Below are 24963 nucleotides of genomic sequence, written 5' to 3'. Positions count from 1 at the left end.
TAATAAAAGATAATACCAGTTAACATGTAATTAGAAGAACCTTGCAAGATAAGGAAGAATAATACAAGCTATTATTATTTAAGCTTGAATGTTAGCTTTTAACTAACATTTAAATGCCAAGAATACCTCTCTTGGTGGCCAGTTACTGCAGCAGGTATGTGACAGGCGATATGAGCTATACTTCCATCTTTGAAATGACAGCTTAAAAAGAGCTCTTAGTTAGGGTTTACTCTACTTCCATTACAGCTGCCATCTAACCATGCTGGTGTAAGGGAGTGTGGAGAAAGACAGGCTCTGTATTAAAAATGTTTTAAACTCCTAGGTAAATCAAAACTCCTACTAAGCATTCTTTAATGCCATTATTTCAATTTACTTTGAGAAAATGAATGGCAAAAACAGATGAAACAAACAAACAAAAAAGAAACCAGAAAGATAATGAATAGCATGATAATATGTATACTATACCTTTCTCAGGCTTTCATACTCCTCACGAAGTTCCCCAGGCTTACTTAATTTGATTGGTGTTCTGAATATAAACTCTGAAAGAAAGGGAAGAGAAGATGCTTTTTAATAGGACTTTCAGGGAACAAAGCAACACCTTGTCCTACTGTTATCCACATTATGAACTACTTTAAAGATTGTGATCAGCTTGCCCTGGCCGATGTGGTTCAGTGGATTGAGTGCCAGCCTGTGAACCAAAGGGCCGCTGGTTCAATTCCCAGTCAGGGAACACGCCTGGGTTGCAAACCAGGTCCCCAACTGGGGGCAAGTGAGGCAACCAACCGATGTATCTCTCACACATTGATGTGTTTCTCTCCCTCTTTCTCCCTCCCTGTCCCTCTCTCTGTAAATAGATAGAGATAGAAAATCTGACACACCATAATTTAAATCAGACCAAAAGTTAGTAAAAATATAGAAAAATTGAACAATAAAATTAACAGACTTGATAATATGTATTTATATATATGTATGCACCCAATGAACAGAATTATATAGTCCTTAAAGTAAACAAAAAACAATTAAAAATATACTAGGTAACTAAGAAGTTGCAAAAAATTTCAAAGAATTCATATTATATAGACTTTGCTCTTGGATCTTAAGTGCTATTTTCCAAGTCAAGTGTTCTGGCTACTTGACTGATTATTCTGGCTTTCCCAATTTTCATTCTCGATAAATTATTTTTCTGCTTAAGTTTGCCAGAATAGATTTCTGCTGATTAAAACTAACAACTCGGGCTGATTCTATTTTTTACTATGAAATGACTGATAAACCAACCTCTAGTAAAATTGGTGAAGAAAAAAAAGGGAGAAGACAAATTAATACTAAAAATAAAGAGAAAAATCAAAATACAGATATTAAGATGAGTTTAAATCTCCAGAGAGTATTAAAACAATGCTATAAGAAATGCCTGCAAGTTCGCCCGTAGATTAAATTGCTGCAATCAGATTGCGGAGGTCAAAGACTACATGTTTTTGTAATTCTGACAGACAATACCAAATTGCCTTTCCTTCAGGAAGCAAGTATTGATTTATAGTCCCACCAAGCAATGAATGAAAGTGCCATTCCCCCACACCTTTTCCAACACAACCAATGTTGAAACTTTTTAGCTTTACCAATTAGCTTTACCAATCTAATAGGTGAAACTTTATATATTATTATGAGTAAAACTGCATATTTTTCATGTTTGAGTTATATTTCCTTTGACATGAAATGTATATGAATTTCCTTTACTCCCACCGAGTTAACTTTTTCTTCTTGATTTCTTAAAGCTTTCTCTATATAAGAAAAATTAGTCATATATTGCACAAATAGCAATACTTTTCCTAGTCTATCATTTGTCTTGACTTTGCTTATAGTGGTTATTTTTATGTTATATTTATGTTATATTAAACTTCTTTTTCATGGCTTCTTCATTTTGCATCATATTTGGAAAGTAAATACTGTTTCAATCACTAAATATCTTGGCCCTTCCTTGGGCCAAGATAGAATAACAAATTCTATCAGAGTTTCTTCTGGTACAAAGCATAAGATTCTTCTCATATGTACTTTTAAAAATTCAAAAGCTTTATTTTTATTTGGGAAGCAACATAAGGAGCATAATCTTATTCAGGCTTATAAATAAATAAGTCTACTACCCAACACAAGAAACCAAAAATATTTTAATGATAGCCTGGTAGAAATGATGTTAATTTTTACTTACTGTTGAAAAATTTGCTTTCTCTAAAATAGTTCTTGCTAACATTTAGAACAAAATGCCCAAGGAGCTTGACATCATTATATAATGTAAATAATACAAAGTTAAAAGCCCAATCCCCAACTTAGAAGCTTGCAGAGCCTTGGATAAGTCTATCTCAACTTCTTCTTCGGTAAAATCAGAATACCCATCATGACAGACAGACTCTCCTGGGTATCGAATGAGCACAGTGAGAGTGCAAACACTCTGTAAACCATTCCGGCCAGCAGAGCGGCATGCCGCAGGGTCTGTAACCATAAAATTGTCTCTGGTGTTAGTGAGATAAAGAAATTGTGGTTTGCTCTGATTTATAAGAAACAAAGATAATGACCCAACTCCTTTGACACACATATGAAAAGCTAAATTCACTTTGAAATACTCATTAAGAAATCTCAAAGTTCAAGGTCAAATAGGTACTCCACATACTGACTGAAACCTTACTATGCTCTGAATTATTTGAGAGGAAAAAAACAAACAAAATGTCAAAGGTAGGGAAGAGTACCAATTTACACTCACCAAATACGTCAGGGATGAGATGGGTAGGCAGCACACCAAGGATTCTTAGGGCAGTGAAATACTCCATATTATTATAATGATGGATATATGTCACTGTGTATTTGTCAAAATCCACAGAATGTACACCATCAAGAGTGAATCCTAATGTAAACTATGGACTTGGGGTCCTTATATCATTGTAGGTTCATCCTTGATAACAGATCCAGCATTCTGATATTGATAGGGGGAGGCTATGTATGTATGGGAGCAGGGAACATACATGAGAACACTCTGTACCTTTCAGTTTTGTTGTGAAACTAAAACTGCTCTAAAAAACCCCCCAAATTCTTTAAAAATAACAATAAGCAGAGCAAAAAGATGCCAAAAGAGCCAGAAAAGGTAACGCCACCCTCCTTACTCCTTAGTCCAGAAGAGTTAGTCCCAAACTCACCAATCCCTCCACCAGCTTCCATGGGGATTTCCAAGTGTTAGAAACAACCACTCACCCTTCCTTTACCTCAAAGAAGAGAAATGCTAGCAGCTACTTCAGGTGGTACTGAGATGCTGATTGTTTTGGTATTTGTAAATGAATCTAATAGTTCAAGTACTTTCTTGACATCTCTCCTCTGACTACTACTATGTTTAACACAGAGGTGTCAAACTCGTTTTCACCAGGGGCCACATCAGCCTCGCAGTTGCCTTCAAAGGGCCAAAATAATTTTAGGACTGTATGAATGTAACTACTCCTTAACTGTTCAGGAGTTGAAATTACATTTGGCCCTTGGAAGGCAACTGCGAGGCTGATGTGGCCCCTGGTGAAAATGAGCTTGACACCCCTGGACAGGAAGAGAAACTCGAACAACATGATGCCTTAAGAATGACACATACCTGAGGCTGGTGACCTAAGCTATTACATTCAGTCTAATGTAAATTACAGGAGCAGCTATACTTCCTTAAAGGTCCTTCCTGAAAAGGATTTTCTCTGGGACGTGGTGACTGGTTATTAATAGAAACAAACTGCAAAGCAAACATATTGCTAATTGCACCAAACCCTCAGGACTGAAGGGTCATTCATTGTCAAAGCATCCACACGCAATACAAAATTAGAAAATGAACCTCACTGAACTTTACTGGGAAGATGCTACCCTAACAACTCTCAAACCCAAAGGTAATCATCCTTGGTACATGGCTATGGTTGAGTTTCTCACTCTGTAGGTTCAACTTATCAGTGCAGCAGAATGAAAATCAATTTTGGACTTAAGAGTCCCAAGACCTAGACCCTTATTGAACACCACCACTTACTAGCTATTTGCCTTTGGGCAAGTAAAAAAATCTCTTTGGCTGATTTCTATCTCTGTCACCACCAGCAGCAGCATTATGATGGCTGGCAGTTAAGTAGCACATTATGCCAAGCCCATTTCTAAGAACTATATATTTATTAACTCATTTCATCTTCATAATGACCCAACCTGGAGATATCGCCAGTTTACGAATGAGGAAACTGAGGCACAGAACCTTTAATTTGCCCAAGGCTACACTGCTGTAAGTGAAGGAGCTATGATTTAAACCCAGGCAATATGGCTCTAGGATCTGTGTTCTTACTAAGTCTTACTACCTCTTTAGTATTTTTTTTTAAAGCCTAATGACCCCATATAACAATGGGCAAAGCACATGAACAGGCAGTTAAGATAAATTTAGATGATATAAACACATTAACATCTGTTCAATTTCACTCATATTTCAAGATATTAAAACCTTTTAAACCAAAATGCTTTTATGTATCAGGTAGGCAAAGAGCAAAAAGTATAATAAAGGGCATCCTTTATCTAAAAGATAAATATCATACATATATACAAAGATGTATGTACAAGAATGTTTCTGCAAATCACTCAATACTAAAGACTGGAAACAACCTAAGTGTCCTTCAACTAGAGACTGACTGAATAACTTATCAGATAACTGGGATACCATGTATGTATTTCTATACTGTCTGTTTTTATTCCTGGCATGGTTTCTGGGTTTACCTGGTAATTTGTTAGAAAATCAGTCATTGGATATGAAAAATTTAGAGGCTCTGGGTGGTATTGTATTCCTGCAGAGAATTCACCATGTTCTCTGACAGGCAGTTAGAATGAGGCAGGACATGAGCTGATTCAAGGCAGCTGCAATCCCTATAAAGCTCATAAAGCTCGTAAAGCTCATTGTACTCTAGTTTATAGCCTTTCAAGGGTCCAACTGAGATTCTGGGGGTGTTTACTAAGTCTACCTTAGAAGGTCCAGACGTTTTTCTCTTCAACACTGAAGAACTGCTAAAAAAGTGCTTTGCTTTTCAGTAGCTTTCTGTGAAGGCTCTTAGCCTTTCACTCTACATAGTTTAAGAAGCAGTAAATGCCTCAAGAGAAAAGGCAGGGGGAGGGGGATGTACCTTCTTTCTCTCTGGTATCTGGCCTCTCAAGTTCTGGTTGCCTTGGCAGCCCTGAATTACAATTTTTTTATTTCTGGCTCCATGAAAAAAAAGCTATGCTGGCTTTTCTGCCTCTTAATAGCTGTATTCTCCCTTTGCCAGGAATCCACAAATGTCTCAAGTCCTGGCTGCCTTGGCAACTTACCAATGTCTTCATATAGATTTTTTTTTTCAGAATCAGGCTTTTCTAGTTATTCTTAGCACTAGTTTTGGTCTACTTCAATCTGTTCCATCACAGCCAGAAGCAAAATCTACGTTCTTCATAAGCAGTGGAGAATACAAAATTCTCATCATGAAAGCACAAACCATTACTAAGGAGAGAATGAATAGTGAGGAAGAAGAAAAAAGTAGAGAAAATTCCTTTAAGAAAGTCAAGAAAGATATAAAATAAAGGTAGAAGATGAGTGGTCCAAGTCCTAAAGAAACTTACCATCCTACTAAGGGAAGAAAAACATAGTGAGTGAAACAACTATAGAACATCAGAGAGTTATAAAACCAAACGCCTAAGGGCTGCATAGAACACTAAGAAGTAGCAAAACATATGAGTGCAGAGAGACACAGGAAACAAGAGGCCATTATCCGTGTTAATCTCAAGGTTACCTGCTATACTACTCACTAAACTTCCAACAACCACTGTCAAATGGAATATGCAAAAGGAGATATTTTAATGTTAAATGAAGCATACCAGAAGTAGGAAGGTAGAGATATAGGGAGTGAACCACAAATGTGTTCTAAAACCAAACTAAACTAATGTAAAACCAAACACATTTACAACCAAATGTGTTCTAAAACCAAACTATTTTATCTACTATGTTTTGGTTTACTCCTAAATCTCCAAGAGTACAGATGACAGCCAAATACCAAGTGTCTTAATCTAATGCAATTGCTCATTTAGCCATTTACCCAAGACAAGTAACAATTTACAGTTGGTGATATAAAGAGTGTTTACCTGAGAAGGTTCTGGCCAAGATGGAGGCATAGGTAGAAACACTTCACTTCCTCTCACAACCAAAAGGAGGATAACAACCAATCTAAAAACAATAAACAACCAGAAGTTCCAGAAAATCAAATTGCACGGAACTCCAACAACCAAGGAGTTAAAGAAACAATCACCCAGGCCAACAGCGCCACAATGCAGCAAAGAGGGTTGCCTGCCCTAGTGAATACCTAAGACCCTGCCCCCTTACAACATAACAGGTGTGCTAAGAGAAAGAAATATGCCCCAAATGAAAGGACAGATCAAAACTCCAGAAAAAGCACTAAGCAATGAGGAGATCGCCAACCTATCTGATGCACAGTTCAAAACACAGGGTGATCAGGGTGCTCACAGAAATGGTTGACTATGGTTGCAAAATAGAAAAACAAATGAAGGCTACCAAAAGTGAAATAAAGCAAAATATACAGGGAACCAACAGTGAAGGGAAGGAAACTGGGACTCAAATCAACGATTTAGACTAGAAGGAAGAAATAAACATCCAACCAGAACAGAATGAAGAAACAAGAATTCAAAAAAAGTGAGGAGAGGCTTAGGAACCTCTGAGACAACTTTAAATATTCCAATATCCAAATCATAGAGATGCCAGAAGGAGAAGAACAAGAACAAGAAGTTGAAAACTTATTTGAACAAATAATGAAGGAAAACGTCCCCAATCTGGCAAAGGAAATAGACTTCTACGAAGTCCAGAGTCCCAAATAAGTTGGACCCAAGGAAGCACACTCCAGGGCACATCATAATTACATTAGTCAAGATTAAAGATAGAGAATCTAAAAGCAGCAAGAGGAAAGGAGACAGTTACCTACAAAGGAGTGCCCATGAGACTATCAGCTGATTTCTCAAAAGAAACCTTACAGGCAAGGGGCTGGAAAGAAGTATTCCAAGTCATGAAAGGCAAGGACCTACATCCAAGATTACTCTATCCAGCAAAGCTTTCATTTAGAATGGAAGGGCAGATAAAGTGCTTCTCAGATAAGGTCAAGTTAAAGGAGTTCATCATCACCAAGCCCTTATTATATGAAATGTTAAAAGGACTTATCTAAGAAATAGAAGACCAAAAACTATGAACAGTAAAATGACAATAAACCCACAACTATCAACAACTAGAATGTAAAAAAAGAAAAAGAAAAAACTAAGCAAACAACTAGAACAGAAACAGAATCAGAAAAATGGGCATCACATGGAGGGTTTTCAGTGGGGGGAGAGAGGGGAAGAATGGGGGAAAAAGGTACAGGGAAGAGGAGGGAAATGCTGGAGGGTTGAGGGATGCAGGGAGGAGGAGGGATAAATCGGGAAAAATTGGGAAAACTGTAATAGCATAATCAATAAAATATACTTCAAGTGTTTACCTGAAAACAAGGTGAAACACACAGAGAAAAAAGTTAAAAGCTAATAAAATATTAACAGCAAATTTTAAGGCTGCTTACTTAAGTACCATAATTAACACCACAGATGACTACTACATTCGCTAACTTACCCTGTGGTTTATAACTATCCTTTGGTAAAGAACTAATCAAATCAAAATGTCACAGCCCACATACAAAAAACATAAAACATCTGTAACTTTCGATCTAATAATTTAATTTCTAGGAATCTAAGAAAATAATCTAAAATACAGGAAAATCTTTTACATAAAAAGATTTTCATTTTAACATTGTTCATAATTATAACAGGACATTGCTTCAACAAGGTAAAAAACCATTTAAGTTAAATGAGAGATGCAGGTCTCCAGGCTGAAATATGCTTTATAATTTCAAACATGAAAAAACATAAAACATAGAAATGACATTAACAAATGGAAACAGCAATATAATTATAGAAATCATAAAGTGGAAAAAAGAAAATATTAGTGATAACATATCAAGTTGTTACATAAAAGTGTGTAAGAATAATAGAAATTGTTACCAGATATCAGAACGTTAAAGAGGGAATGAGAGCTTCCAGCCAAGATGGAGGCGTAGGTAGACACACTGTGCCTCCTTGCACAACCAAAAGAACAACAACAATTTAAAAACAAAAAACAACCAGAACTGACAGAAAATCGAACCACATGGAAGTCCGACAACCAAGGAGATAAAGAAGAAACATTTATCCAGACTGGTAGGAGGGGCAGAGACGCGCAGCCAGGGTGGAGAGGACTCCCGGCAAGGTGGAGGCTGGCGGACCCGGCGAGGTGGCGGATTGTGGAATGAATGGGGCAGGCCAGGCTGCAGCTAGCAGACCTCGCGGCCCCACATTCGGGCACAGATAAACCGGGAGGAACCGCGGGGGAGCGAAGCAGACTGCACAACCCAGGGCTCCAGCTCAGGGAAATAAAGCCTCAAACCCCTGATTGAAAACACCCGTGGGGGTTGAGGTGGCAGCAGGAGAAACTCCCAGCCTCACGGGAGAGTCACTGGAGAGACCTACGGGGGCCTAGAGCGTGCACAAGCCCACCCACTTGAGAATCAGCACCAGAGGGGCCCAATTTGATTGTGGGCAGCGGAGGGAGTGACTGAAATCCCACAGAGAGGAGCAAGCGCCATTGCTCCCTCTCGGTCCCTCCCCCACATACAGCATCACAGCTCAGCGACCAGCGTTACCCCGCCCTGGTGAACACCTAAGGCTCCGCCCCTTTATGCAACAGGAGCACCAAGACAAAAAAAATGGCCCAAATGAAAGAACAGATCAAAGCTCCAGAAAAAATACAACTAAGAAACGAAGAGACAGCCAACCTATCAGATGCACAGTTCAAAACACTGATAATCAGGAAGCTCACAGAATTGGTTGAATTTGGTCACAAATTAGATGAAAAAATGAAGGCTATGCTAAGAGAAACAAAGGAAAATGTACAGGGAACCAATAGTGATGAGAAGGAAACTGGGACTCAAATCAACAATGTGGACCAGAAGGAAGAAAGAAACTTTCAACCAGGAAAGAATGAAGAAAGAAGAATTCAGAAAAATGAGGAGAGGCTTAGGAACCTCCAGGACATCTTTAAACGTTCCAACATCCAAATTATAGGGGTACCAGAAGGAGAAAAAGAAGAACAAAAAATTGAAAACTTATTTGAACAAATAATGAAGGAGAACTTCCCTAATATGGCAAAGGAAATAAACTTCCAGGAAGTCCAGGAAGCTCAGAGAGCCCCAAAGAAGCTGGACCCAAGGAGGAACACACCAAGGCATATCATAATTACATTACCCAAGATGAAACAGAAGGAGAGAATCTTAGAAGCAGCAAGAGAAAAGGAGACAGTTACCTACAAAGGACTTCCCATAAGACTGTCAGCTGATTTCTCAAAAGAGACCTTACAGGCAAGAAGGGGCTGGCAAGAAGTATTCCAAGTCATGAAAGGCAAGGACCTACGTCCAAGATTACTGTATCCAGCAAAGCTAACATTTAGAATGGAAGGGCAGATAAAGTGCTTCCCAGATAAGGTCAAGTTAAAGGAGTTTATCATCACCAAGCCCTTATATGAAATGTTAAAGGGACTTATCTAAGAAAAAGATCAAAAATATGAACAGTAAAATGACAGCAAACTCACAGTTATTAACAACCACACCTAAAACCAAAACAAAAGCAAACTAAGCAAACAACTAGAACAGGAACAGAACCACAGAAATGGAGATCACATGAAGGGTTATCAACAGGGGAGTGGGAGGGGGAGAGAGGGGGGAAAGGTACACAGAATAAGTAGCATAAATGGTAGGTAGAAACTAGACAGGGGGAGGGTAAGAATAATATAGGAAATGTAGAAGCCAAAGAACTTATATGTATGACCCATGGACATGAACTATAGGGGGGGAATGTAGGGGGGGACAACTGTAATAGCATAATCAGTAAATATATTACTAAATAAATAAATAAATAAAAGAGGGAATGAGCAGTGAGGAACAAAGAAACACCACGGAAAGAGAAAATACACACAAAATAAAGGCATAAGGTCCTTTCCTCAAAGCATTTATAATATTTATTCGGTAAGACAAATTCATAAAAAAGTTTTAAAAACAGATTAAAATAACTAGAGACAATGACAGATGCAATGTCACAAAATAAGCACTTGCCAAATGAACCTTACAAACAAATGCTGCCATAGTCCTCTGTTGGAGGAAAAGAACGAAGACTGGGAAAGACAGGCAAGTCTCTAAGACTGTGGGATAGAGTTGATCCCACCAGTAAAAGATATATATATAAGTCAGAGATGAGGAAGAGCAATTCACATGAATGACAAAGCATGACCAGAAGTGTAGTAACACCACCAAACTGCATAATTAAAAGGTTAAGATGATAAATTTTATGTTATGTTTTTTACCACAATTTAAAAAAATATATTTTTGGCCCTGGCTGGTGTGGTTCAGTTGGTTGGAGCATTGTTCCATGGACCAAAAGGCCGTGGGTTCAATTCCCAGTCAGGACACATACCCAGGTTGCAGGTTAGATCCCCAGCTGGGGCACATACAAGAAGGCAACCAATCAATGTTTTCTCTTCTCTTTTCTTCTTTCTCTCTCTCTCTCTCTCTCTCTCCCCTCCCCCTTCTGCTTTCTCTAAAAGCAATGACAAAAATGTCCTTGGGTAAGGATTAAAAAAAAAATTGAAGTGTGGAGGCTGGAAAGTGAATAAATATGTTCTGCTAAGGCAAAAAGTATACATAGGAGAGTTGTATACGCCAAAACGGTAGGTTGGGGCCAGATTACAGAGAACCCTCAACATTAAGCTAAGGAATCTGAACCTCATCCTGTTGCCAACAACGATAATACCATATTTAATCTCATTAATATGGTAAGACTATTAATAAACAATAAAACTTCAGTTATTTACATGCTTGGGGACTAGGATATTCTTTAATTTGGTAATAATGCCAAATTTGGGCAGAATCTTCTCTGCACAGAGGGTGAGGGAGCTACTTCAGGAACTCTACCAGGAATGCCTCTCTGGGTTGGTCATTCAGTTAAACATTTTTTCATAATGTGTAGCACTTTACCAGCCACACGAGTGTGCTTGATAACTTCTGTAAGTAGAAAGACCCTGGGCCGTGGAGACCAATCAGACTCCATCACTTATCAATATTGACTTTGGGCACGCTATTTCTCTAGCCCTACGTTTCCCCATGTCACAAAAGGATAATTATACCTTTCTCAAATGAATGGTCATAAATTCTTAAATGACAGGATTTAATGTAATGTCTGGTACAGTGTTTGTTATATAGCAAATACTCATTAAATGTTAGTTACTTTCCTATAAGGAAATAGAAAAATTCTACTTAATGTTCTCAGGGGTAGAATATCTCAGCATTGTAGGAAAGTATAAGGAATTCAATTTTTAAACAAATGGCACCAGATATTTTTTCTATATACAACGGGGACAACTGGAAAGTGCTTACTTATTAAATTAACTGCTAATAAAAATTAATGATAATATTCAAATCCCAAGTTGCATCTTGCTCCCTTAGCTTAAAGAACTAACCTGATTTGTACCTTGATCTAGAAAGAATAATAAGGAGTCCTAAGCAGTCTGAGGCTGTGTAGACTCACGGCCAGATAGTAAATTATTTCCGGCTTTATAGTCCCTAAGGTCTCTGTCACAACTGCTCAACTCTGCTTGAAGACAGCTGGAAACAATATGAGTATGGCTATGTTCCAATTAAACTTTATTTACAAAAATAAACAGCATGCTGGATCTGGCCTGCCGATGGTAGTTTGCCAAGCCTTGGTACTAGAAATTGAATGTTTATGTCCCCCCAAAATTCATCTTGAAACTTAATCCCCAGTATGATGCCATTTGGAGGTAGGCCTTAGAAAGATGATTATGTCATGAAGGCAAAGCCCTCCTGAGTGGGATTAGCACCCTTATATATAGAAGACACCCCAGGGAGCTCCCCTGCCCCCTCTGTCAAGTGAGGACACAAGAAGACGGCTGTCCATGAACCAAGAGGTGGACCCTTCTGGTTCCACCAAATTCACCAGCATTTTAATCTTTGGCTACCCAGCCTCTAGGACGGTGAGAAATGAATTTTTCTTGTTTACAAACCACCCAGTTCACAGTATTCTGTTATAGCAGCCCAAATTGACTAAAACCCTTGGAATAGAGAAGGACAACGTAAGAGAGTAGAGATCAACGGGATTTACAAAAGCAGGTATTAAACTAGAGTAAATAAGATCCCTTGTTGAACCCACAAATGGCCCAAGCAACAAGGCACAGTTAGGCAGCCCTCACTGGATCAGTAGTCAAAGCAAAATGAGGCGCACAAGGGAAGTAACAGAAGCAAACGCAGGTAGAGGAACGCTGCAGAGATCACGGCTCCGCAGACCTAGGCAGGCCAAGGCCGTGAGGCTGCCCCCATCACTACATCCACCATCATCCCAGTACAAACTCCTTTGGCTGTGTTTCAATAAAACTTAATTTCTGTGTTGTTTGAGGCAAAGAATCATTCACAATAGTACACAAGATGGAATGATACAAAAATTAGGAAGAGGGCAGGATTTGAAACCATACCAACCTACATTCAAATCTACACACATTGGCTTTGTACCTACCAGGATTTATCCTCGCTAAGCCTGATTCTTCATCCATAAGATAGGAGGAACACCTACCTTAACGGGACCGTTTATCTCATCTAATCTTCCAATACCTAATTGGTACAGAGTCTGTGTGTATTGAATGATAGCCTATCTGGCCTCTGTCTCTTAGACTCTTTGTCTTTCCATCTGTCAACTCTTTTTTCCTAGTTCTTTGCAACAGAGACCTGATCCTGTTATACCCTCCTGCTTAATAATTTTCACTGGCTTCCTTCTACCTCCAAGATTTATAAACAGAACCCAATCTACCACTCCAGCCACATTTTCTGCCATTCCTTTAATACCTTTCCCCTCCTCAGCCTCCACACACCTCACTATTCCTATAATGCCATACCCTGTGTTTCCACTATGACTTCATATTCCACTTTATCTTCCCAGAATGTTTTTTCTCCTTTTCACTACATGATTACTAGTTCAAAACCCTGTTTACTATCCTCTCCTTTGTGAGCTTTTCCCACCAACCCAGAGAACTAGTTTCCTGTAGGTCCTCACAACGTTCTGCACTCATCCTACTTGTAGTAGCATTTGTTACCTGTGTTACAATTACTTGTTTCTGCCTCTGACTCCCCAAACGAGCAGATTTCCTTGAAAATAGGGATGATCTCTAGGTATGTATCTCAGTATAAGATAGTGTCTTTCAGTAACTGTTTGTTAAATGAACCAATGAGAAAGTGCTTTAATACCAGCACCATTTTGTACTAAAGTCTTTGAGTTTGTTTTATGAAGGGAGTTGCATTTAGTAAAGTTTTTCTTTAAAATTAAGGCAATAGTAAACTTTAGTAAAGTCCAAGTAAACTCCAAATTAATGGAGTCTTATCTGTTTAGGTTTTATTGTAATTGTTTTACAGAACCAAACACTAGACAAAACACAAGAGAAATGACATCATGGAAGGAAGTAAAGGAAAAGTAAGTCCACTGTTATTCAGAAAAATAAAAACCAAAATTGAATATAAGTTGTCTTCAAGCTTAAGAATTTAATTGTACATACGTGTGATGAGGAAGACTGGCTTAATAGGAGTTCATGAAAAAGAAACAAACAAATTGGTTGTCTGCACATTCAGTATGAGGAAGGACAATGCAATTTCAGGCGGTATTAATAAGAATTTAGCATCCAGATGAAGAGACAGTAAACTCCACTACACTTTGCATTAGTCAGCCATTAATTAAAGTGTAAAAGTCAAAATAAAAAGGAAAAGGGAAAAAAGCAAAATAAAGTATAAGGGTCAGTTCTGAATATTTAAAGATGACCAGAAGGGTAAAAGGAAAGAATCATGACACAGGACCAAAAACACTTTTTAAGGATTTTTTTAGGAATCTTTTCCCTTCTTTAAACATTCACTGAGTGTCGTCTACCTTCTAGGTACTGTGGCAAGTGCTGAATACACAAGGACACAACCCCTGACCTCACAGAGTTTAGCGCAGCACCAGAGACAGACACACAAACAAGGAACTGAAGTCCAGTGACACGAGGGAGGCCCGTGCCCACATGGAGGCACAAAGGAAGGTAAATGACTCACATTTGAGTGAGAAAAAAATTTCACAGAGCACTTATTTCACTTGGGTTTAAAAGATGAATATAATCTGACAGGAGGATAAGGAAGGATACCATAGGTAGAATAATCACAGGTGATAAAAGGTCAAAAAGGTTCCCCAAAACATGCTATACTCCAAGAACTCTAAGTAATGTGGTATGACCAGGATCTTGAGAAAGGGAGGAAGAGGGCCAAAGAGATGAATTTGAGAATTTTAACCTAAAAGTTTAGACAGAAATAATCACGGTCTTTAAATATTTGAATACTGAAACTAGGGAAGCAGATTTTGATTCACTGGAAAACTTAACTTTTACACAATTAAAATTGCCCCAAAATAGAAGAGCAGTGAGTACCTAGTCACCAGAATGGGAGAAGTATCAGCATCCCCTATTCAAGTACAGTGGTACCTCAGTAGTCGTCATTAAATCGTTCAGGAACCCACGACAAGTGCCGAGATCGGTGAGTACCGAAACCAACTCATACAAGCTCTACCAAGTGGGACGAGTCCCAAGCAAGCACCAAGTGCTAAAAATTTTTTCTCATCAAAATGCGATGGGTACAGAGTTTGACAAGTTCTGATGACGATGAGTACAGAGTATAACTGTATAGGATCAGTCTCTGCACCCCCCCAACCCGAGTTCCAGATCTCATCTTCTCTCACCTCTCCATGAACACAGCTCATTCAGTTTTCTCCAGTCTCTCCAGTGCCATCAATTTCTCCTTCTCTTTTGTGATAATATACAACTCTAACATATAAACATGACTTAATATCATCTATCTTTAAAAAAACTCCCAAGCTCCTGTTCCCCAGCTGGTTCTGACCCGTTTCTCTGCCCCACCCTGCACTCTATAGCAAACTCCTCCGCAGTCTACACATTCACTGTTTTTGCTTTCTCACTTCAAACTCTGACCCATTCTATCAGGGCCTTCCCCCCACCCCCACCATGCTCCCAAGACTGCTCTTAATATGGTCCCCAAGAAAGAACTCCAGGATAAGCTTACAGTACAGGCACAACAGTTCAATGAGGGCGTATAACCTGATAAGCAGAATCTTTATCCTAAGAACTAAGGATCTTTAAAATCAAAACAGCGAATAGCAGTTGTATGGGAGGTATCAATCTGGAATAAGCTTGCTCAGCTTTAGCATTCAACTATCTTCACAGTGATACTACCTATTTCCTCTGGAAAACAAGAATAGTGAGATGCTGAAAATGAACAGCTTCACATCGCTGTCGTCAGTGTAAATAACTAGCAAACTCTATTCATATCTCCATCACGATTGTTTAACACTTACTCTAACCTATTCTTCTAAAACAGACTGAGGCACCCTTATCGATGTGACAGACTTTTTCCTTCGATGTTCCTCATTTTTATACATTCTTGCTCCCTTTAAGTTTATCCTTTTTAAAAATTTAATTCAATGCTTTACAAATAGTAGGCACTCTGTGTCTAGTAAATAAACTATACAACCTAATATGTAGGACCTAGGACCAAGTAAATTCCATAAAAACTACCATATTTTGCCATGTATAATGCACACTTTTTCCCCCAAATTTTTGAGGAAAATATAAGGATGCGCATTATACATAGAGAGTACTAATTCCATATCTATATAAACATTTTTAATTTTTATTTATGCTTATGGGTTAAAAGTGTAACTGTAGAAAGCAATAATGATATCCACATGCAAAATAATACCCTGGAATACAATAATCAGTTTTGTTTCTAAATATAAAATAAGTAAATTGAATTTAAAAATTAAAATGAAAGATTTTTTCCTGAAAACTTGGGCCAAAAAAGTGGGTGTGCATTACACACAGGAGCACAGTACACACAGCAAAATACAGTAATTGTCCTCCATCCAAAACTATCCCTACCTAAAGAAACAATGTGGAAATTTGATAAATCCTTCATGCACCACATAAACAGGTTTATCTGCTTGTCTCTCAGAAGTACCTGCATTTTAAGAGAACTATAAGAATAGGGACCTAAAGAGAAGATTTACTGACTCTCAGTTATAGGATGCAAGTGAGTGATATCCTGAGGCAACACAAACTTCTCAGAGGCTGTAAAACCATGTAAGTGATTAAACATCAATCTGACCCTATGTATCAGAAGTAAAAACATTCCTTTTATTAATTCTAATGATTAAAAAGCCTTACCTAATATTTAAACATAGAAAAAAGCTAGTAAAGTCTTGCAGTGAATATACAATCATTAACAATAATTTTCTCTGGTGAGACAAATCATACTTGGCTCAACCCTAATTTACCCCTTTATCCCTTTTCCTACCAAGGACAGCTATTACTACTTCTTCCTGTACTGTAATGAGCATCATCTTTTATAACCCATAGTGTGTGGGGGGAAGGTGCTTCACTAGGACAGACACCTATAAATCACCACATGGCAAAGAATGTCTCGCTTCAGCTTTACTAGATATGGACAAACTACTCTCCAAAATACTTACACGAGGGCCTCCGGTCAAGACAGCGCCATCAGTGAACATGGTTCGCTTCTTCACACAACCAAATCAAAATTACAACTAAAATATAACAACCATCACTCAGAACAGTCAGAAATCGAGTTGAACGGAAGTCTGACAACTACAGAATTAAAAAACCATACCCATCCAGACTGGTAGGAAGGGTGGAGACACAGATGGGCTGGTCCCACACCCATGTGTGGTGCATAAAAATTTGGGAGGAATATCCCAGATAAGAAAAAACTAAAGGAGTTCATCATCACCAAAGCCATTATTATATGAGATGTGAAAGGGACTTATTTAAGAAAAAGAAGATCAAAACTCTGAACAATAAAATGGCAATAAATACATATCAACAATTGAATCTAAAAAGCAAACTAAGCAGACAAGAACAGAGACAGAATCATGGATACAGAGAGTTTTGATGGCTGTGAGATGGGAGGGAGGTGTGGGGGAAGGGGTGAAGAGGGGAGAGGAGTAAGAAGTACAAATAGGGAGTTACAGAACAGCCATGGGGATGTAAAGTACAGCATAGGAACGGAGCAGCCAAAGAACTCATTTATACACATGACCCATGGACGTGAACAATGGTGGGGGAATTGCCTGAGGGAGTGGGGGGGGCCCTGTCAAGGGGAGCAAAGGAGGAAAAATTGGAACTGTAATAGTATAATCAATAAAATATAATTTAAAAAATACTTATACCAACTTATACTCCCCAAGCAGCATGTAGGTCCCATTATTAATTATAATTAATCACAGATTTTGTCAGTCTGATGGCTTCTTATCATTGGTTTAATTTGCATTTCCCTGATTACTAATGATATTGAGCATCATTCCAAATGTTTAAAGGTTTTCAGTTTTCCTCTGTGAAATGCTTATTCAAATCCCCTTACCATTTTTCTGAGGTGTTTGCCATAGTGATTTGTAGTTCTTCACATATTCTGGATATTAATCTTTTGTCAGTTATTTCACTACAAGTATTTTCTCCTGCCATATAGTTTCTGTTCTTACTTACCATCTGTTATCATACAGAAGTTTTTTAATGTGGCCAAAGTATCAATCTTTTCCTTTATGCCTTGTTTTTCTTGTCTATTCATATAAAGAATCCTCTACCCCATTCTCATAGACAAACTCCTAGTATTTTCTAAGATTTATAGTTTGACCTTAAATCCATATGAAATTAACTTTTTGTGCATGGTCTGGTTAAAGATCTGTTTTTTCCTGTTTTCTGTAAGTTAGCTAACTATCAACAACAACTGAAAATGATAAGCTTTGCCCCACAGATTTATAATGCTACCTGTCACCCACCAAATTCAAATATATGACAGCATGGTACTGGACTCTATTTTTGAGGGGACTCTTTAATTCCTCAATTATCCTGACACTACCTGTTTTAATTACTATTTATGTTAGAATATTTGATAAAGTAATGTGCTCCAAGATTGTCTTGACTATTCTCCAATCTTTCTTATTGACAAGTTCCACTCAAAAAAAAAAGTTCCTTTCTAGTCCAAGTGTTCTAGCTTTTTAAATAATGAACGGTAAATTTTGCAAATGCTCTTTTGAGAATCTCTTGAGATGATCATATGGTTTTACTATCCCTCAGTTTATTAATGGTGAAATACATTAGATGCTTATAAATTTCCATTCCCAGAATAAATGCTTATTTGATTGTGACTTTTTTTAAAAAAATACACTATTATATTAGTGCATACTAGATTTGGGATTTTAAAAAGCTACATTCATGAGATTGGCCTGTATTTTTCCTTTCTTATACTGCCTCTGTATGATTTTGATATAAAGCTGTAAAAGTTCCCCAAATGAGTTTGGAAACATTGTTTTATCCCCTGGAGCAGTCTGCATAAGGATCACCTGCAATATTTGGGTAACCTGGTCCTGGCCAGGTAGCTCACTTGGTTAGAGCATCATCCTGATACACCAATGTTGCAAATACAAGAATCAACCAATGAATGCATAAATAAGTAGAAAACAAATCAATGTTTCTCTCTCCCCTTTACCCCCTCTCTAAAATCAATTTTTTAAAAATTTGAATAAACTGCAAAACCATCTGTATATGGTGCTTCTTTAATAAATAGTTTTCTGCTTTTTATTACAGAAAAGTTTCAAACATTTAATGGCCAATATAATGAACCATAGCATGTCCATCACTCAGCTCCAATAATTAACTCATTGCCAATCTTATTACATCTATTCCCTTCATCATTACCTGTCCCCTCTCCCTTTGAATGAGTGATTTTGAAGCAAATTCCAGATATTGTATCATCTTACCTATAAACATTTTAGCATCTCTCCTAAAGATAAGGACTCTTTTAAAAATATATAACCAAAAAACTGTTGTCACACTAAAAACTTAATAAACTTTAATACCAACAAATATCCAACCAGTATTCAATTCTCATCAAATGTTTTTACAGTTTTGCAAAGCAGAAACCAAGTAAGTTCATACCCTTAAACTGCTTGTCTTTTAATCTACAGATTCCTCTTCTACTGCTTTTTCTTCTTCACATATTTGTGGAAGAAAATGGGCCATCTGTCCTGTAGTTTCCATATTCTGGATTTAGCGCATTGCATCCACATATTACTTAGTGAGTAGATTTTACTATTTACTTAAATTGTTTTTTTAGTTGATTTCTATTCACATTTTCTACTTATTTTTTAGTCAGCTGTGATGGCTTGCATTTTTTAGAAATCTTATTTTTAATCAAAAGCAGGGTTTATTTTTCTACCAAATCCCCAAGCCATGTTCTGGCCAATGGGTGAAGGGTAAATCAAGCCCCACATAAACTCTCCGTAAAAACAATTACAACTTTCTAAAAGAAAAAAATTTTTTGCTTTTTTTTTTTTTTTTAAGTTCCTAGGCATTTGGGAGCAGATGCAAACATAGTGAATGGTCTGTGCTTTCTTTCTATTTCATACATGTTTTAATTCATGGGCATGAAGTTTTCCATATTCTATGTTTATGGGCTTTTGAAAATCTTTGTCATATCTATAGGATATAGTGTTCTGTCATTCCTAACATTATTTATGCCTTCTTGTTTTTTCCTTGACCAATTTTGCCACAGATTTGATTACAATATAGATCCTATGTTAATTCATCAATTAGATTTTGGTTTTGATTCTCTTGTTTTCTATTCCTTAATTTGTTATCTTTATCCTTTCCTATCTTCTACTTCCCTTAGGTTTAATCTACTGTTACTTTTTTAACTTCTTCAGTGGGCCACTTAATTCGTAGTTCTTAGCCGTTCTTTTATTCAAATACCTTACAAATTCTAGGACATATTTTTCCATATTAACATCTCTGAAATTGGGATGTTTCTTACAGTTGGAATCTCATCATCACTGTCAGCCAGGCAACAGTGATGATGCCATTGTCATTGCTTAAATATGTATTAACACAGATAGTTAAAGAACAGGCTTGCAAAAAAAAATGTGTAGTGACTTGGTGATTATCCCTGGTGGCATGATTGGACAACTGTAACCTCTCAATGATAACAAAACTTTTACAGACCATCTAAGGAAGAGCTATGAGTCTCATCTGAAAATCTTGTCGACGCCTTCTCACTAGCTCAATAAAGCATCAGCATCAAAACTCGGTGGGTGCCAACAGCTGGAATGAAAAAGCTGCAGATAGCTGAGGAGCACTCTTTCTCCAGAGGTCACAGCTGATCTGAGAGATACAACTCTTTTCTTAAATATTGTTACTTATATCAGGTGCATAGGTTCAAGGTTATGACTAATGTTAAACCATAAAGTTTAAGCCATCAGTGTGGTTATAACACGTGTATGTATCTCTCAGATACATGCAAACTCCACAGAGTTAAATGCTGTATCACCAATGCTCTCAAAGACATAGTGAGCAGTACTATGTAGAAAAACAAAAACCTTTACGATTTGGTCAAAAAAATGATTCAGAACAGTCAGATTCTGAATATGAAGAAGTCAGGAATATTCTAATTTATTACTTCACTTCCCTTTATAAATATATGCACAAGTGATATGCTAAATCTATATCTAAATAAATTTATAAGAGCTCTTTCATAAGTATAAAGTTAAAACATCTAAATGGTAGGAAAGCACTGTATTTGGAAAATAATAGTATATTTTCTAAATCATGGCATTTTAATATTCAATGAAATATGATGTAGGCACTTAAATTTTCTCTAAGAATTGTTTCAGCCGTATTCTAAATTTTGACAGGTAGAGTGTTCCTATTGTTATTCAATTCTAAATATTTTCCAACTTCCATGGTTTATTCTTCATTTATACATTACTTAGGAGTTTTTGGTTTTACTTTTTAATTTTAAGCAAGGAATTGGAGGCTAGGGGAACTGGTTATATGTGTTATTAATTTCTAATTGTATTTGTATTGGGTCAGATAACATGGTTTATATATCAATCTTAGGTATTTGCTGAAACTTTCTTTGCCTAATTATGCAAATGTCCCACATTTGTTTAAAAAGGTATAGTCTCCGATTCGGGAGGTATGTAGTTCAATAATATGTGTACAGTAGATCGAGTTATACATCATAATTCTTTTCTTTTAGTGGTTGCCCTTAAATTTTTAATATGTATCTGACTGAAAGCCTAAAGCCAATCAATATCTCTCTCCTCATCCTGAACTATATATAAAACCTTAGGACTCTTTAATGCTGATTGATTCCTCCCTCCCCCGCCAGCTTACATTTTACCCTGGCCTGGTATTTCAGTCCCGCTTCGGTTTTAGACCCCACGAATTAGGTCATAATTATTTTTGTCTTATATAGTCAATGTTGGCTACGTTTACCTACTGATTTTGGTTCACCATGACTTCTTGTATCCTACTCTATCCCCTAAGTTACATTTCTTTCTTCCTTAAGTACATTTAGTAATAATTCTTTCAGAAATAGTGTGGTAAATTCTATTTTTATTTTGCCATCACTCTTGAATAACTTAGCCAAGTATGAAATTTAGATCTCTCTCAACACTTAGAAGATAGTATTCAATTTTCTTCTGGCCTTTAAAAAAAACTTTTAAAGCTTTATTTTCTTTTTAAGATATTATTTTTTTAGACAGAGGGAGTGAGGGAGAAAAACATCAATGTGTGGTGTTTTGCCTCTTGCGTGCCCCCTACTGGGGACCTTGGCCTGCAACCCAGGCATGTGCCCTGACTGGGAATTGAACCTGCAACCCTTTGATTCACAGGCCAGCGCTCAATCCACTGAGCCACACTAGCCAGTGCTGGCCTCTCTTCTTAAAAGACACCAGCTCTCAGTCTGATTGTTGCTCCTTTCTGGTTGCTTTTAATAGTGTCTTTGGTTCATTGTAGTGCGTTTAGTTGTAAGGTTTTGTTTTGTGCATTTAATTATTGCTAGAGAATCATGAGTCTTAAACCTAAAGATTCATGTCTTTTTATTAATCCCAAAATATTCATGTCATCATCTCTTTAAATTCTACATCTCCCTCATTCTATTTTTCTCCTTCTGGAATTAATATTAAATGTTGGGTCTTCGTGATCTTTTATATCTTCCTTCATCTTACTGTTCTGCATTCTCAGGATTTCCTTACATCCAACTCCCCGCTTACTGATTTTCTCTTTATCTATGTAGACTATTGCTTAACTTATTACTGAGCTTTTTTACCCATATTTTTCAGTGTTTAATTCTTTTTCAAATATGCCTGTTTCATAATGTCTTATTCATTTCTTTGGATGTCAATTAATTCTTTAATATCTTTAGCCACTTAAAATATGTCCATCTAAATTATCTTTCAAACTGCCATTCTATTACCCCAATTCTTGGAGCTAAAATCCTCTTGCTTATTATGTCTGCTGACTCTCATTTGTTGTAGAAAATGGTTCTTGTAATTTTTTTAAATTTTATTTATTTATTTATTTTTAGAAAGAGGGAAAGGGAGGGAGAAAGAGAGGGGGAGAAACATCAACGTGAGAAAGAAACGTTGGGTGCTTCTCGTACACACCCAGCCTGGGGACCAAACCCACAACCCAGGCGTGTGCCCTGACTGGGAATCCAACTGGCAACCTTTTGCTTTGCGGAATGACACCCAACCAACTGAGACACACCGGTCAGGGCTGTAATTTTTAATTATAAATTCAAATTCATTTAGGCTTACTTCTTCTGTAAGAATCCCTTGAGGCCTCCCAGAGATATGGGAGTATCCCTGGGAGTCCTGATTCTCCTTTCTCTGGTTACCCAGTGATATCACTGGCTTAAAGCCAGCTTTTATATTAATTTCTTGGCATGGGGATACCTGACCCATATAAAATAAATGCAGATCCCAAAAATGAGCGAGGTATAGTCTTATGCTTCAATTTCTCAGGTAAGCCTTTACCATTTACTCTTTGCATAAAGCCCAGGCAAACCAAGACAAGATTTTTTTATTGACTTGTGTCACCGGGAAGACTTTTCTCTAGCCCACCCTGTCACCTAAGGGGCAGTACATCAAGATCCCAGCTTTATGTAGAAATTTTAGTTTTGTTTCCTTCTTCCACATGGTTAAAAGGCAATCAGCTAGAAATAGAAAACCAGAAATAACCCCTCAGTCCACCCCTTCACCCTGCTCCAGAATAACACAGCATGAGCTCAAGAGCTTACTAAAGTTTTTGGTTTTAGTTCCATTTTTGTTTCTGGAACCTAGAGATTTTCCTGCCTTTCCTACAAGGTCAGAAATGCATTTAAAAGAAATGCTTTTTTGTATCACCTTGCTTTTTTGGACAGAAGAATCTTCTGCTTACCTTGGCCATCTTGCTAAGAGAATTTAGGCTTTCCAATCCATTTGCTACATTACAGCCATAGTTGCGATCTCTCTCAAATACAAAGATGAACTCTTTAAACTCTTGGTGGATCCTCACTCCTTAGCACGGCATCCAAAGTACACTACTACCCAGTAACTGCTGATTTCCACCAGTTCCACCTCCTTCTACCCTATGTACTCTATACTCCAACCACTCCTATCTACAATCCCTAGAGCTCCTTGTTCTTTCAAACTCCTATGCTTTTAAATGTACTGTTTTCCCACATCTTTATCCTGCCTCATCCACTCACTGAATACTCATAATCAAGTGTCTGCCTTTCATTGAAGTTAGGTTCTCTTTTTGTGCAAATAGCTAACATTTATTGAGCCATTTACTGAGTCAAATATTCTAAAAACTCAATCTTAAAAATAACCATTCAATTTTGCTATTACTACCCCCAGTTTCAAAATGAGGAAACCAAGATAGAGAGAGGTTAAGCAATGACACACACCTACAGAATGGCAAGAATTCGAACACAGGCAGTCTGTCTCCAGAACTTTCTCTAGTTATACTATATTGCCTTCTACAATTACATTTTGCATTACAATAGTAGCATTTATTACACCACATTTCCGTTGCATGTACACCCATCTTTCCAACTACAGTGACTAAGAAACAGAATCATGCTGTTTCTATTTGCAGCTTCAGGGTCTAGCACACAGAAGGCCCCCCAGGGGTTATTAAATTAATGAATGATTGAGGGAACCATCCCACAGCCCCTGCTCTCAGCCAGTCCAGCCCCTCCTCATCTCTTGCCTGCACTACTTAAAATAGCCCCCTAACTGGACTCTGTTTCTCCAGTTTCTACACACATCTTTCCTTCACACTCCAACCAGTTATTAACTTTCTGAAGCACTTTATGCCATTAATTCCAACACTTAAAATCTTTAAGAACCCTACGCTGTCTATAGGATAAAGCCCCAGATTCTTTTAGCATGACATACCATGTCCTTCATGATCTAACTTCTGCAGTCTCTTCCCTCCTTCCCCATTCCAGCCCTGCATTCCATCTATATTTAACTTCTTGTCAGTCCCTGAATATGCCAAGCACCGTATGCCTTTGTATGTGCAGGTTCTTCTGCCTGACGGGGCCATCCCTTCCTCCCTAACCTGGTGAATTCCTACTCTTTTTTCAACATTCAGCTCAGATGCCTTCCTCATGTTTCATCCAGAGAGTCAGCTGTCCCATTCCTATGCTGCAGCGATTTTCAGCGGGTGTGCCACAAGAATCTTTAAAATATGCAATACCTAACTATTTAGTCCAGGACACTGGCCTCTTTTCCCTTAAATTGTTAAATTAAAAAAAAAATGACAACAGCCAACACAATAGCCATCTAGTGTGAGTGAATCAAAATTCTACTTCTTTTCTTTGTCAGAGTGGCAAATATATGTAT

At 37.5% G+C, this 24963-nt stretch overlaps 1 protein-coding gene across 2 annotated transcripts in view; it reads right to left on the bottom strand.

The window, feature by feature from the left end:
- RNF169 (ring finger protein 169) overlaps positions 1–24963 on the bottom strand; it is a 77411-nt gene that overhangs the window by 45856 nt on the left and 6592 nt on the right. For both annotated transcript variants that reach the window (XM_053924070.2, XM_053924071.2), the window contains exon 2: positions 466–539. In XM_053924070.2, the coding sequence (XP_053780045.1) occupies positions 466–539 (74 nt within the window). The remainder of the gene's footprint in view (positions 1–465; positions 540–24963) is intronic.

This window comes from Desmodus rotundus, chromosome 5, assembly GCF_022682495.2.
Source record: "Desmodus rotundus isolate HL8 chromosome 5, HLdesRot8A.1, whole genome shotgun sequence".
Taxonomy (NCBI): domain Eukaryota; kingdom Metazoa; phylum Chordata; class Mammalia; order Chiroptera; family Phyllostomidae; genus Desmodus; species Desmodus rotundus.
Note: the sequence above shows the minus strand (reverse complement) of the source record. Positions and strands in the feature narration are given on the sequence as shown.